General features: G+C 43.9%; 1 protein-coding gene across 4 annotated transcripts in view; it reads left to right on the top strand.

The window, feature by feature from the left end:
- The window catches only part of MDM1 (Mdm1 nuclear protein), a 390,136-nt gene that overhangs the window by 132,226 nt on the left and 240,892 nt on the right, over nt 1-17,018 (top strand). For all 4 annotated transcript variants that reach the window (XM_069629725.1, XM_069629726.1, XM_069629727.1 and 1 more), the window contains one exon: nt 8,070-8,169. In XM_069629725.1, coding sequence (XP_069485826.1) covers nt 8,070-8,169 — 100 coding nt within the window. The remainder of the gene's footprint in view (nt 1-8,069; nt 8,170-17,018) is intronic.

Raw genomic sequence — 17,018 nt, forward strand, 5'->3', positions numbered from 1 at the left:
TTGGCTCTCGCGGTAGGCTCTTGGATTTTTCATGGATCCACCAAACTGGTTTCTCCCTGCATGTCAGTTATTGCCTGGACCACTCAGTTGGCTTCCTTCCTGCCAATGGACATTGCGTTCCCAGCTTCCAGGGGAGTTTAGGCTTCTGTCCATCTTTTCGGGTGTTGTCAGGTGTGGAGAAAGCAGGGAATCACACACACAGGATCCGACGTGCGATTGTAGTCGTCACCTTTATTGTCACGCACAAGGTAGACCAAGTCACTACATAGCGACCTCCGACTGCATCCCCCACAACTGACCATCCTGGAACTTGGAACCCCTGAGGCTGCACCAGATTCCAGGTTCCATGAGGCAGAGCAAGCAACCACATCCAACAATAATAACTATAACCTGCATACAAGTAATGGGAAACCATCAAATGAATGCAGTGATGAATGACATGCCTGTTTATAAAATAAGATTACATATGCACACACCCATGCTGATGAACTCCAACAGAGCATTGAACACTCCCAACACCTCCTTTCCTTCTACTCTCTCACAGACACCTCATTACTGCTCAACACAGCTACTCTCTCCTTGTTAAAAAGTCCTCCATCCTTGACCGGAATAGAAGAACCCAGATCCTTAACAACTTCCTTGGGCTCACAGAAGACTGAGTTGCCCTTCCTCACAGCACCCGGGTTCACTGTGAAGCTTTTGAAACGGTTTGTTTTGTGATATCTTTGCTTGGACTTGTGCCCTATGACTAGCAACTTTTCTCTCACCCCTTCCACTTCCAAGCTTTCACATGTTGACCTCCCCATCCGACCCGGGCACAAATGGGTATTGGGTTTCCTTCCTGGCAACAATGCGGAGCAAGCCTAGACCGGAATGCTCTCTCCATTACCGCCCTCACCCTGTTTCCACCAGTAGCCACAGCAATCCTGATAACATCCATTAAAGTACGATTAAACCTCTCAACACACCCATTTCCCTGGGAATGATAAAGGGTGGTCGTGACCTGTTCTATGCCACACCTTTGCAGAAACAGCTTTAATTCCCTTGAAACCAGCTGAGCTCCATTATCCGATAAGCACTGGCGAGGGAATCCTTTCCTCCAAAATAGTGATTCTAAGAACCCTACAATGCTACCACTGGACACATCTCTCAACACACAAACTTCCAGCCACTTCGATAAGAGGACCATCACCACCAACATATAAGTATCTCTGTAACTTCTAACGTTAAAGTGCCCCAACAAATCCAATGCAATCTCTTCCCAGGGTACCTTTGGGCTATCTCTTACTATCATAGGGAATGTGTGTACCTTGAAAGCTTTTTCTCCATGCACACAGTCTGACATGTTTTTAACCAGCTTCTCTACATCCTTGTCAACTCCAGGCCACCAGATATCAGACCTTATCAAACCTTTGGTCCTTGCTAGCCCCAAATGGCCACGATGCACCAATTCCATTACAGCACACCTCATATTCTCCCGAACTACCAACCTATGCCCATGCACAAATAATTGTCCCTCACACAGAGCTCGTTCCTCACTTTTCTGTGGTCGTTAACCCTTTCATCTCCAATATCGGTGAAGTTCCTACTCACCAAACTAAGTACCAACTGGTGCACACATCCTCAGAATAGGCCACATCCCAATCCACTCTCTTGTTGCACTCTTGCACCCGAAAACTTTCGCAAAGTCCTTCTCATCACATTTGACACTCTGACCAGCCACCTGGTCTTCCAACACGGACCTAGCAGGGCATCTGCAACCACATTATTTCTCCCTTGGACGTTTTCCATGTGAAACTGTAGGCTCTATAGGCTACTGACCCACTTCATTATCCTCCTTGATACGCCCTTTACCCCACCTTTCGAAAAGATGCTAATCAGTGGTTTATGATCCGTTCTTATTGTGAATTCACACCCCCACAGGTACATTTTGAATTTGACAGCCAATGCGCAAGCCAAAGCTAAATCCTCCTTCTCCTCCACGGAGTATCTCACCTCGGAGTATCTCACCTCGGAGTATCCCACCTTTCGAAAACATGCTAATCAGTGGTTTATGATCCGTTCTTATCGTGAATTCACACCCCCACAAGTACATTTTGAATTTGACTGCCCATGGGCAAGCCAAAGCCTCCTTCAACGTTCTAGAGGCAAACGCAATGGTCAGAAGATCTTCACCACACTCTTGCATCAGCACAGTGTCTAAACCATAATTACTGGCGCCGGCATAAATCAAGGTCCTCCGACCCTCCACAAAGCTAGATAGAACTGGAGCCTTTATGATCCCTTGCTTAACGTCTTCAAATTCTTTGGCACACAATCCGTACCAATGGAATGGTACACCCTTCCTTGTAAGTCTCCTTATACTCTTTATCCTATCTGACAACTTCTCAATGAATTTACTATAACATTCCACTAGGCCAAGAAAAGAGGACACATCTTTTGAGGCATTCCATCTTCCTGATGGCTTCAACTGTATCATGGTTCCGTCTCTCACACTCTGATGAAATTTCATGCCTCAAGTAGATCACCTTGCACGCCCTGAAGGTGAACATCTCTTTGGCAATCATTAGTCCCGCCTCACTCAGAATCTCTAAAACTCTTCTTAACCGAATGTCATGCTCTTCTTCACTCATACTGCAGATCAAAACATCATCCTGGTAAAACAACACTCCCTTCTCACTACCCAGTAATCGATACATAACATTCTGGAACACACTGGCCACCGACACAAGTCCAAACGGCATCCTTCGGCATCTGAAAAGACCAATTGTTGTTATAAAAGCAGTCAAATCCATAGAGCTTTCATGCAGTTCAATCTGGTGAGAAGCTGCTCTGAGATCTAGAATTGAGAACACTTGAGCCCCAGCAATTCCCGTCAACAAATCATCAATTCTTGTTAGTGGAAAGTTCTCAGCCACCACCATGCTGTTTAAATGCCTTAGATCTATGCAGAGTCTCACTGATCCGTTGGACTTCCTTACAACAACGATGGGACTGATCCATTCCGATGTTTCAATCTTCTCAATAACGCCTTCACTTTCCATTCTGGTGATCTCCTCCTCAGCATCTTTGCGCAGTGCTAGTGGCACCATCAGCAACTTAGCCACTTTGGGTTGAGCTCCACGTCCAAGTCTGATGCAGTGCACAAATCCTTTGAGGCATCCTAGTCTTTTCTCAAATGCTCCCTAGCAAACATCTGTCAAGTCTGTTGATTTGCCACTTTGTTTAGCTCCTTCAAGTGCAAACACCGGCTCAGGATGCCTTGCATCTAGTCGGATCTCCAATTTTGCTTCCTCACCCCAGGACAACAATTCTCCTTCTCTCCTTGCTACATAAACTATATCTACAGCCTTCCAGCCTTTAAATTCAAATTCTCACTGAACTGGCTCACAATGTCGATGGGTATGTCACCATATGCATTGGCCTTTATCTCTGGTTCTTGTAATGTGCAGCAGCCAAATTTGCTTCTCCATACCTGAACACTTATGATTGTGTAATTGGTACCACTGTCTATTAGCATGGAGATGGGCACTCCAACTGATTCTCCCTAATTTAGCTTCCATAAACTTAAGGAGGGGGAAGAACAATCTACGGCAAATCACTATACCAAATTGAAAGATAAATAAGTTAGAATCACACTAAAGAATGATTATGGAGAGATCAGGAGGGAAGGATAAGGATGACATGCCAACACACTTTAGCCGACGAAGCAAACATAGGCAGCGATGGATCACCGACAGGGAAACTGATAGGAAGGGTGCAGATGAATATAAAATATACAGCACTAATAACCCATCACACCTAACAATTATATGGACAAACTAAAATTCCAACTCCATAGGACAATCCGATAAGTGGGACAAGAAATTCACATACTAAGAGACATAAAACCCACTAACCCAAAAGCTCAAATTTCCCCATACATATCGCACACAAAAACCCACACAACCACTTCTCCGCACAGCAAACCGTACGTACTTCACCACACCGCAACAACAAACAAACATCACATAACTCGCACCAACAGCACATGAGGACCCACATCGATGTGATAATCACACCCAAACCAAGCGCACACTGAAACCGAACTGTAGCTGCCAACAGGACACCTCTTTCTCACTTTTCCTACTCCCTCTTCACCCTACTAGCCCCCACGCCTCCTTTTTTTGTTTGCAGATGCGCCATAGCGCCTGAGGACCAATCCCGTTAGTGATGGTGCTTGGTACAAAACCTTTAAAATTATCATGGCATATGGTTTACTTCTTCTCACTCTTTCAGAGACTTCTTGCACCAACCCTATTATTTCCTTTCCCATGTTTCCATATTCATCATCTTCATTATCCTCAAGCACTTCCTGCACTTGCCCAAAGGATCTGAAATGTTTGCAGCAGCGCGCCACATGACCCTTGCGCCCACACTCATGACAAATGATGTGGATGGCTACACACTCCTTATCATATGCTAGGTGGGAGCCACTGCTACACCTGTAGCATCTTCTGCCCGGGGAGGGTTTGAGCTCCTTCGGGGGACCCCACAATCGTCCTGTGTTTCTATTGTTGTGGGGACCAGTGTCACCTGGAGTCTCTCTCCCTTTTTTGTCACCCCTCTAACCCTTTTACTGAAATGACTGACCATTGCTTTTGAGATGCTTTCGAACCCTTGTTCACAGATCCCTCCTCTGGAGCTGTCTTGTTGCTTTCAGAATTTTTGTCAGAGTGAATAGCTCTGATACAGCTCTCCGTGTGCTCTAAGCACTTTGCAATTTCAATTGCTCTTACCAATGTGGGGATGCGCTCTCTTTCCACATCTCCTCCCGTATCTTATTATTGCTACACTTGATCATCAGCTGGCCTCGCAGGTGTTGCTCTTGGCACTTGACCGCCAATCCCCTCAGGGCTGTAACAAACTCCTCAATGCTCTCACTCACTTTCTGTTCTCTGGTGCCAAAATGGTAGCGTGCTAAAATTATATTCTCCTGATCTTCGTAGTGCTTGTCGAGTTTGGCAATTGTCCTCTCATACAAACCTACATCACCCAGCCCTACTGACTCGGGTAGCTTTTTTAAGATGTCCTGGCCGGTAGATCCAAGGCAATGAAACAAAAGGGCTTCCCATATATCATTTGAATAATTGGCACCAAACACGGCCAATACGTATTTGGTGAACCCATCTCTTCAGTTAGTGCAGCGTACTCCGGGTTCACCAGGATTGGGAAGGAAAAATACTGGCCTGGGTACATTGGCCATGGCAAGCTGTCTCTGCAGGTGCGAAAAGATTGTGCGCTGCTCTCAGTGGATGTCTTTTGCACCACTGGGCATGGTTCTGTGTGTCACCCACTCTCACTCGGCCAAAATAGTGGATGTTCCTATTGGTCTCCTAACCCTGCAGTTTTACAGCTCCTTGAGCCCTTTAAAGTGATCCTTCTCACTTAATCCAGTCTGCATTGGATGCTCATTTTGGTCCTGTGACCCTGAAAACATGCAACTCTTCAAGCCCATATGGTGTGCGCCTTGCCGCTCAGTTCACTACCTGCCTCTGGGGACTTGTTACCCTGACTGCACCCAGCGCTGTAACTGCTATTGGGGAATGCACTCAACACAGTTCGTCTTCAGCGCGGAACGTTGCCTTGGCAACGCAGGACGCTTCTCAGGTCGCAAGATGGCCGTGCGCATTCCGACGCTCCTTTCTTCTAATGGGAAGGCCAACGGCAGGCTGCACAGAGATGGGGCTGTGCGCGGGCACAGGACTGTGGCAACCTTATGTCTCCAGGAAAAAAACACTGTGCCAAAGCTGCTGCCGATTCTGGACCTCCTAGTACTCCCTCGCTAGGGGCGGACCTCACCTGATGTTTGTAGCACAGCTCGGTCTTAAGCAAGTCGGACACCTCCCTTTTTTTTCGCTTCGCAGGGGTCGCCGCTCTGCTCATTCCGCTTTTGCCTTGTCGCCAGTTGTCAGGTTTGGAGCACGCAGGGAATCACACACACAGGATCCGATATGAGATTGCAGTTGTCCCCTTTATTGTCACACACAAGGTAGAGCAAGTCACTACATAGCGACCTCCAGTTGCATTCAGCAGCTTTTCACTCAGGACCCTTTGATGAGAAGGCATTTGGTCAATCTAGTTTTTTCACATGCAGTATACATTTATACAGCACATTTATTTGTGTTTTTGTGACTTTCGAAAGTTCTTACCTTCTTATTTTTAGCAGTTTTTCACCATTGATTTTTGTGCCAACATTATTTTTTATCTCAGGATAGACAATTAATTTGATTGTTCTTACTACTTAGGTTAGCATTTTCTTTGCTTTTCTTATTTTTTCTATAAAACAATGGCTATCATCAACAATCACGCCGATTACTTGTCTTGTCTCACAGCTGACAAAGCTTGCCACCGGTCAAGAGTACAGCAATATATTCAGACATAAAGTGGTAAAATTGAAGAAAAAAGATGCAATGGTCTTGAAAGTCACATGGGTCAACCTCCATGCATATCTTCTGTTGAGAAATAAGCTGAGAGTGTTTAAGGTTTCTCATAGAATAGCAAGCGGTTATGGACCTGTAATCAACTGCCTAATTTCCGGATTATTGACCTAATGGAAGTTGAGTACCAATGACCTCCAATTTCGATTGTTAGCCTGGAACAACAAGGTGCCAATCTTGTAGACACTTCTAGTAATGCTGAACTTCTTAAGGAGTTTTTTTGGCTACTGTGCAGTCTCCTCCTTCGATTAGATTGGAGGCCAGAGGCGTACAATAGCCTGACTATTGATTGCCAGCTAGGTACGTTCTTGGTGAACAGGAGTAAAGCTGTTATCTTTCTGCCAGAATTGTTGCTGTGAAGAGACAGTCTTAGTAATTACTGAGCAGTTTTCTGAGTCACATTTTAGTGTTTTTGGACATGAGATTTAAGGTTTGGTAGTATGGAGTCAATCAGAATAGAGCAGAGTGCCATGATTTCCCAGGATAGGTTGTAGAGTGGGAGCTTTCTTCCTACAAATAATCGGTGATCATTTTCCCACAATTGCTTTAGGTTTTATGATTATGATATTTCAGGAAGATAAGCCTCAACATTTGAGATTGTGTCTATATGAGTGCCAAGTTTCATAATCATCTGTCTGACTGACTGAGCAATGTAGCAAGAATCCATCCCGCCATCTCTTACTGAGCCGGTGCTACTTGATAATCACATAACCGCATAGTCAAAGGGCCCTAGGAATCCATCTTTGTATAGGACCCCTGGACATAGTCAATACACAGTCATGGCTGCTTCTCGCAACTTGTCCTAAGAAATGGAGAAGTGAAATAACTGGTTTAAGGGACAGAAATTGAGGAGCAGGCCCCTGTCAAGGTTTTCATTTTCTATCTTTGGCCCGATTTCAAAGACATATCGCCCAAAACCAAGCTTAGGAATACTGCCCTTCACAGTAATTACAAATTCCATCCTCTACAGAGCTCCGGTATAGTTTTGCAGGGTCATATTTTTCAATTTGTCTCAACTATACTGAGTCACTTTTGCCTGTGTCGATGTAATTTTACTGTGCATAAGAAAGTTCCCTTCTAAGAAGCCAAGAGAAAATAAAATAAAATATAATGGGCAAGAAAGGGAACAGGCTAGAAGTAAATCCTGTCTCATTGGAAAGTTTGACAGCCGCTGCATCCTTTTCCAGATACAGCTAATCTAACTGCTCTGGGAATAAGGGTAAATGGAGGGGAGATTACAGAAACCTGCAAATATTCAGGACATTATTCCACTTCTATTGGCTACTATCTCATCTACAGATTCCTTATTTCTATTGTTGAAATGTTCAGCCACCAGGCTGGGACCCCAGAAAAGTTTAATCCCACTCACGTGGCACCTGGTGGCACCACCCATGCCCACAGCACTTTGAGGGCACCTTGCAGCCTCTGCCAGCTTTGAATCTGTGGAAAATGTCAATGCTAGAGAGCCTTTGTCACGGAAAAGTAATTTTTACTCTCACTGCTCATCTAACTTATTTCCTACCTAAATGAACTGCTAAGATTTAGCGAATGATGATGCTGATTGTTTTTTGAATTTTTGTTCCATACAAGGAAGGCGACGACGGAATACGCAGCAAACTTTGTGTCTCCAGAAGAGTATAGATATCGCAAAGGCTCTTGGATCCGTATCCGGCAACAAGCTCCAGATGAAGTAAGTGGTCATTCACTCACATATCATAAGACTAGCCTGTACTATTGGCATATGAATCTTCGGAATGATTGGCTGAGTTACCGAATGTGATGTAAAGGACCTATTAATATAAATATTAAATATAATTGTAAACTCTAGGTTGGATTAATGCAGATGATCAATAATGAAGTGAAGTTGGAATTCAGTTGTAAAATTAATTAGAAGTGAAAATTAAGGTGTTTTTGTTATGTTGTATGAAAATGATGACATGAAAATAATTCAGTTAAAAAGATTTTCTTTAATATGTTGTGATGGCATTCTTTTTGTCATAAACAATAACCAATTATTATGATTGGTATACCCATTGGTTTTTCCAGTGCTTCTAGACTTATTAAAATATTAAACCGTTGTCATAAATGCTCCTACCAAAAGCCATTGCTTTAGAGTTTAGACTGAACAAGAAACGTACTAAAATCCAGTTGGCTTCTGCTTTGTTTTTGGGGAAGTTCAGGGGGAAACTCCCCTCATGGTATCCTCAAAGATTTGTGACTCTCGCTCTTGTGTGTGTGTGTGTGTTTGTGCCTCACTCCTTCCCAAAAGATTGTGAAATGTGTGTGGTACTACATGCAGGCCGGATGCTGGTTGCTTGTCCATTCATGCAATGCCCCCTTTCCTATAAATAGGATCTCAACAACTGCTTGACCTTGTTTCTGGTTTTTCTGCCAGCTTGTGGTCTCGGAATAAAGCTTCTTGGCCTGTTGCCTCCTTTTTCCCCATGTCATTTCTGTTACTTACTTGCTTAAGAGTGCCATCATCGTTGCTCTAAATTTCATTGGTTTTAACCTTGGAATGGGCCTCTCTCCCTTTGTAGATGCTATTTCGCACAACAACACGTAGTACTGCAGCTCTTTCCCAACACAGCACAATTATATGGCCTCACATGAAATACATAGGTTAATGAGGCTCTAAAACTTAAAGATAATGTATATCGAACAATCCGACCACATTGGGATGGACTACACATCCCAATAGTTTGCAACATTGTCATACTATTGCGGGTACAATAATCTACATGAGCCTCCTGTAGATTCTTGTACCCGAAATAGTATGACAATGAGGGATCCCCCATCACTTACTCTGACTGCATTAAGCTTACTAGCTGCCTGCAATTTTCTTACGCAGGCACACACTCTATGGTACATAGTGCAATGTTAACTGTGCTCATACATTAAGGAACAATATAGAAACTTAACTGAATCGCCTGGAAAAAGCTCCATGGGCGAAACACATGGCCATGAAGTCGGCATTTGTTGGTTACTAATTACACATTCTTACATTATCACATGGGCAATGTATCTAAATGTATCTAAATTGAAAAGAAGGTACAGGAGAACGTTATCAACATTGTCATTTAGCATTGATAATTTCTGGACAATTATTGATTAATTATTGGGGCTCTAGAACAGAAGACCATCATCAAACACACCATTTAGAACTGGTTTTAAGAAATGCATTTTCTTTGCAGAAGACCTTTCCCTGCAGCCGGCGCACACTGTGCCTGCATGCTTTACCTTCGGACCTTTCACCCAGTGAGCTCCTGCTTGTTACAGATTTCTCTATGGACTCCACAAAGTCAGGGTCTCTTTCCACAGCCTACTTGCTAGGTCAGAAATCAATCTTTCGGTCTTCCTTTGCAAACTTTGGTTGTCCTCTAGACGTTCTGCTGGATTTTGAATATCCTTATTTATTTTTAACAGTGAAACATTTTCCAAAGTTTCACTTGGGATTGCAACTGCATTTTAAATATGCTGCCCTAAGTAGGCCATATGGCTACTAGGACAGGGTTACTGTAAAGTGCCTTGTTTTGTCCCTGGGCAGGTTTACTCACCTAGGTGTTCCAAAATCGTACACTGGTTGCAGCTGCATACTTTTATCTTGGTTTTACTTGGTGTTGCCTTTTGACTTTTTTGGTATCCACTTGCTTCCTGAAAATGAGTAAAATGACTATTAAGTCATTTTTAAGGCCTGTGAAATAGCCATTTTCTTTTTAACCCTTCTTGTTGTGTTGTTTTTACAGTAGTAATGACCATTTTGGCTGTTCTGCCTATTTGAAGTCTGACTCAGAGCTGAGCATTCTTTACAAGAAGCTGTGCTGCTGACTCGTGATCCTTCAGAAGTGAATGTGTGTTTCTTTTCCATACAAGGGACTACTTCTTGATCCGGTTGCTCCGTCTTGGGATAACCTGGAACAGACTCCAAACATCAATTTTTGCTGTATGCAGTCCTTTCTGTTGAGTGCAACATCCTCTAACTTTTTTCTTTTTTTTAACTTTATTTAAAACATAGGTAAACATAGCAGGCTTTGTTCAGCAAATAATACAAAAGTAGAACAGAAGGCTACACAGATAGATACAATTATTGAAAAAATTAATTGACTCAGGTGAGTGAAGGGGTGATAAGAGGCATAGTCAGGTAAATAATCAAAATCATATATTTTATTAGTTGTACAAAAATTACAATAGGGTAAAAAGAATTTTTTAAATCACACAATAACATTTTTAAAATGTATATAAATACATATTCTTTATCAAAAAAGTTCTAGAAAAAATCTAAAAAAAACTGTCTGATTGGGCACTGCTAAGTATAATACATTTTAGCCACTGTATATCAAAACAGTGGATGAAAGTAAGTGCAAAAAAAGTTTTTGGTCAAAAAGTGCTAAGTGCCAGGCGAGAGACCCACATTTCCAAGTGACGGCTGATGGAATTAAGCAGAGAGCGTAATTCTAGAAGCCTGCTTCCCTCTCACGGACAGATGTAATTTGGGGAGGTTCGATAAACCACAAAGCCTAAAATGTCCATGCATAAAGTGAAAACTGAAGAACGGCAACAACCGGTGAGTGATGCAAGATAGAACAAAAGCCTGCGTTTGAAAAAGTGAAGATTACTTTAAAGCGCCAGGATGATATATTGAATCGGAGTGGTCCTGCTGTACTGAAGACGACACAGCCAAAAGTCTCTCGAGGGGAGCTTTCAAGTATAAAGTGTGAAAGAAGAACAAAAGAGCTTGCACCCGATTGAGGGGAGCTCTCCAGAAAGATAGCATTGCAGTGAAAAATGGACATAAGAGCTTGAGCCTGATCGAGGGGAGCCTGTCAATTGAAAGAATACTTAGGAGGAGCTTGCACCCGATTGAGGGGAGCTCTCCAGAAAGAAAGCATTGCTGTGAAAAATGGACATAAGAGCTTGAGCCTGATCGAGGGGAGCCTGTCAATTGAAAGAATACTTAGGAGGAGCTTGCGCCCGATTGAGAGGAGCCCTAATCGACCGAACTACAACTACCAGAAAGCATTGCTAAACCAATGGAAATGAGTGACTGTCGCAGTGGTCCGGCATAGGGCTATGCTGCCTCGAAAGCCTGCGACACAAAGAAAGCTTGGGGAAGGGAAACCTCAAGTAAGTTGAAAGAAACTGTGAATATCATTATTTATTGTTGCTAAATGGGAAATGGAATCCCATGTAAATTGAGAAGGAAGGAATGTTGTACATTTATTTGAAGCGAAGAAGCTTGTTTGAAAGTAGACCTTTGCAGTACTTTATTTTGAACCTTGAGAGAAGCTTGTTTACAAAGAGACATTGGCTGTACTTTATTTTGAACATCGGGAAAAGCCTGATTTTGAAGATTGAGAGACGCCTAACCTTGATACAGCCTGAAGCTGAAAAAGCTGTTGAACTGCCCTAGGCAACCAGAGTGTGCCTAACGGAAGGGAACTGTGTTACCTATCCCTACCACATACTATCCCAATGCGGAAATCATGGGGAAGGGTGTCACCCTTCTGTGAACACTTTGCCATCTTGATTCTTTTGTTGAACACACTTTTTCTATTATTTAAGTACATTAACCTCACACCTTTTTGTATGAGCTTAGGGCAGGTAATAGGTTTATTAGTGTAATTATTATCGTTTTGGACTAGACTGACTGTGACTCCCATTCTAGCATTAGGGCAAGGTAGAAAGTCTCTAACCTTTTTGAAGCTGTTTAATAAACACCCTTGAACTTGCATCGCTTGTGTTGTCCTCTGACTGTTGATACCATGGATTCCTCACAATATGTAACAGGAGCCAGCCAGGGAGGTATCTCCATAATCTCATGAAGGGTAGTCGCAACTTTCGGCCAAAAACAAACAATACTCAGGCGGTGCGAGAACATATGTATAGTGTGGGCCAGGGAGTGGCCACATTTGAAACATTCATCAGAACTGTCTCGGGAGAATTTAGCGAGTTTCGCAGGTTTATAGTCCAGTTGATTTAAGAGCTTAAACTGGATGTCAGGTCCAGCTTTGGAATTCCTGCGGGAGTGACGATAGCCCAGCAGACCCCCCAAGCCTGCCGACCCAACAGTCTTATAAATAACAAACACAGGTTTCCTTCTAGCCCAGGACTTCAGTATCTGACCTCACGACTGAATGGCTCAGAAGATTTCCTAATAAGTCATTACAAACAGGTTACCATTGATCTGCTACTTTCCCCGTTTCGTAGTGCTGTTACTTGCCCAATATTTCCCCCTGCATACATGTTGCCTATGCTGAATTGCTGATAGGCTCTGTAATGTAGATGGTTGAAGTTTTGCTGATTCACTCAATCGTCTTAAATATCTGCTCTAAATCTCAAAATCCTCTTTAATTCTTAGATTCTATTTGCCTAAATCTAAGAATGATATCCCAGATACTGGGACTGCTTCTCTGCCTTCCTTTAACTACTACTCCTAATTTATATCTCACAGAATATTCTTTTGAAAATAGATCATCAATTTTCCTTGTATTAAGTAGTCTCAATCGCCCCAAAAGTCACCTTGTGCTTTCCAGCATGAGTTCACTTAGTAAAAGTATTTTAAAGTTATTTGACAGCTGACTGAATCAAACATTTCTTCGTGCTGCGTACCGAGAACGTTTGAAATATAATTGACAGCTGACTGGAATCAAAAGTACTTCGCGCCGCAGCCGCGTACCGAGAAGGCGTCTGTTTCTCCTGAAACTGACTTGAATGACGTAGAATGCATTCCGAGCCGAACACTACGTTCCGCGCATGCTCGCACCTCAAACCCGCAGGCCCTTTATTCTAACTGGCCCGACGGTAATCTCCTCGCACTTCCTAAAACGAACGCAAAAAGCCTCATAAACTAATTACAAGTTTGTACGCATGCAAGTTATGTGGTTAAACACAATTAATTACAAACTAGCGACGCTTCGCTCGCTTTTGTTAATAAAAAAAACGCAGCAACCTGCTGTCTCCACTTTAACACCTTGTCTGCTGGCAATCTAAACTGGCACAAAAAGAACAGAATTCTAACAGTCCTTCACTAGCATTTCCTTTTCATTTGCTAGTGCTTTACTGTATACGCTCAGTAACTCAGATCACAATTCACTTAGCTTGCTTCTTTAGCTTTGATTATACTGCTTCCTATCCTGGGATCTTCAAAATGTTCTCAATTCTTCTCAGGGACTCGATTCTCACCATTACTCGCCTCTTTTAAGATGAATTCTTTAGATAATGGGATTTATACCTTAAACTTCAGGAGCTATAAAAACTGTGACCTGCTTTGGTGATATCTTGAACGAAAGGCAGTTTAGAATTCTAAAAATAATTCCAAACTACCTCACACCCAGCCACAGCCAATCAATGCTACTGCAGACAACCTCCATCTTGCCCCGGGTAAACAAAGGCCTCCTGAAAAATACATTAAGGAATCTGCACTGTAAACAATACTCATTTCACACCCAATCACTTTCCCAAAGGAGCAGTCTAATTCTTAGATAATTCACCCCTCCAAACAGAATGTCTCAACCATGAATACTATGGTAACCTGACACTGGATTAGTCCATACCAGGCACACAGAGACACCTCTTTAATAAGTGCACAACATTTTCCCACTGGGTGTCTAAGTCTTGTTCCCATTTCTGCCATGCTGTGTTCCTCGTGGAATGGGCCCTCAGCACCAATTCATACAGTCTAGACACCAACCTTCTGGGAACCTCACAAGAGACTATAGCATTTATGAGTGGGTGGGCTTCAGGCTCCTGTGGAAACATCCGCCTCAACCACTTTACCACGACTCTCAACCTATAATATTTCAGAATGAGAATGGGACTGCTACCAAGCTTAGCCCTAAAGTTGTCTAGTGACACGAACATTGTCCCCGGAAAACCAATCCAGCACTGTCACCTCAGGCTTTCTGCAGATTGGCATCAAAGGTGGGGACCAGCCCTGGGAAGTTCCAGAGTGGAATATTCTTATAGTAGAGAACCAAAGGTTCCAACCTCTCGAACAGCCTGGCTGAAGCATTGACAGTTGTACGTACTGGATCAAAGGTGCAGGAGCCAGTGTATTTGTCACTTAAAATAACTGCCCCGAGGTTAGCAGGCAAGGCCCCATATCTTTCAAGCATCACATGCTCAGTTTCCGGCCTCAGTGAGTACCAGTATCCTGCATGTTGAGCCTTAGAGACCAAGTAGTATAGCTCAACGTCGGGGGCAGCCAGTACCCCTCTGTTGTACGGCTCTGTACGTTTCTCCCAACTCATTCTTGCCACCCCTGACCGCCATAGGAACCCCACCATTTTGGAACGTACAGTTGAGAAAAAGAACCAACCCCACCAAAAAGCAATGTTGCAACAAAAATATTAACTTTGGGAGAACAATCTTTTTCAACAAAGTCATCCTGCCGTATAGGGAGAGAGGTAATTTAGCCCAGATTTTAAGCTTTTCCTCTGAGTTCTGCATATACTCAGCATAATTATTCTCATATAATGTGCGCCGCTGTCGGGAAACCTAAATGCCGAGGAACCCCAAGGGATCCGCCATCCGGCTCAGGGTTGCAGACATATAGCAGTGCATCGTCTGCGTACGGAGACATAACCTGCAGTACTCCAGACATACAAAGTCCCCTTTGTCTGTGCCTATCCCTCATGACTGCAGTGAAAGTCTCTATTGTCAGTGCAAAGGGGGTAGACAAAGGTCAGGCCTGGCGTATTTCCCTGTGCAGGGTTAAAGTAGGTGATAGCTTAGTAGTATTAGTCCTAACCCTAGCAACCGGCTGCGAGTAGAGCAGTCGGACAAATCCCCGGAAGGCTGCCCCAAATTGAAACCGTTGCAGAACCCTCATCAAGTATTTCCAGGAAACTGAGTCAAAAGCTTTCTCCGCATCTAAAGATGCCGCCCCCGCCCTGCCCGCTGATCAATCTGGGATATGATTCCAGAGAGCCTACGAAGATTTAAAGCTGTAGATCTAGTTGGAATAAATCCCGATTGATCGGAATGCACTAGGTCTCCCATAATGGGAAGGAGTCTGGTTGCCAAGACCTTCGCAAAGACCTTTGCATCTGTGTTCAGTAATGACAGTGGCCGGTTTGAAGTGACCTCATTCAGCGGTTTTCCAGGCTTCACCAGAACCGTCATTTTCACCTTGTGCATGGTCTGTGGGAGTACCCCAATTTCAAGTGACTCCTCCCACACCAAATGAGGAGCAAGAAAAGCACTGTACTCCTTGTATAATTGGACAGCCAGCCCGTCTGATCTCAAAGCCCTACCGGACGGCAGAGCTTTAATGGCGCTAGTTATTTCTTCCGCTGTGATTCAGGCATCCAGCGCCAGGCTTCCAGGAGTACTGGTAGACTGTGCTAACTCCTCGTCTGTGCTAGTATCCTTTCAGGAGTATAAGGATTGATAGTGCGCCTGAAACTCTGCATTAATGTCGTCTGACGTCACAGTGGCCCCAGAGGATGTGGAGATAACTCTTGGGGTGTCTCACCCACTAGTCCCCAGGGATCTGTTATCCAGGTGGCCAGGAAACGGCCATCACTTTTGGATCCAGTTCCTGGGGGTGGACCAGTGCGGGAGGATAACCTGGGTGAGGGGTCTTCGGGTAGTGGGACACCGGATGGTGATCCGCACTATCCCCTTCCCTCTTAACACCTTTACCCCATCCTACCAGGTAGAATATTTAGGAGCTCAAACCCCCCACCCCCTTTTGCAACACAAACAATTTCTCACAGACTGCTCGCTATTAGAGAAAACGGACTAACACCTGAGCCTTATACCTGATGTGTCCCAATACAATGGTCAGGCAAGGTCAGGCAATTACTGACCATCACACACACTGACTTCCATGACACTACCCCACATGGGTAAAAGGTGGAGTACGAGAGCACACTTTGAGCGAGGCCAAACACACAAGGAAACAAAAGTTCCAAGATGGCTGTTTAAATGACAGCGAAACAGAAGGGGATCGCAAGGAGGGAAGTTACCTTGACCTTTTCGACAAGGAACCGTTACTTTCACTAAGCCTTGAGAATAGAAAGCATAAGACCAGGAAACCAGGCTGAGGAATTCTGCATTGTGTGTCACAGGAACCCAGTGCCCTCCCGCGTCGATAATCAAGGCAGGGAGAATCACCAGCAATGGGCTACTCTCCTGGGCTTCAACAATAAAGCAGTGTCCGTAAAATCCACACAGGCAGTGAGTTGGGGAGACAGATAGAAGACTGGTCTGTGTTGAAGCCAAGGATGCAAACGGCAACATTGTAGGGCGAGTGCTGGCACGAACATTGTATGAAACGCATGTGATAACCGACACAAGTAAAGTTGAACCGCAGATGAGTGATTGAACTTTGAAACCAAGATACGATACCTGCAACAGTGGTTTGGCACCGCGTGTGTGCTCAATCAAAGGTCTCTGTAAGGAATCCAACTGAGAGTTGACAAAAGTGAAAGGGTGGCAAGGGATTGTGAATCGAAGTGCTCCTGCAACGGGTCAAGCAAAATCCTGCGCACAATCGAAAGTCTTCAATGTTGATACAGTAAAGCAGCTTTTGTT

The sequence above is a fragment of the Ambystoma mexicanum genome, chromosome 12 (genome assembly GCF_040938575.1).
Source record: "Ambystoma mexicanum isolate Mex_15411 chromosome 12, UKY_AmexF1_1, whole genome shotgun sequence".
Classification (NCBI taxonomy): Eukaryota; Metazoa; Chordata; class Amphibia; order Caudata; family Ambystomatidae; genus Ambystoma; species Ambystoma mexicanum.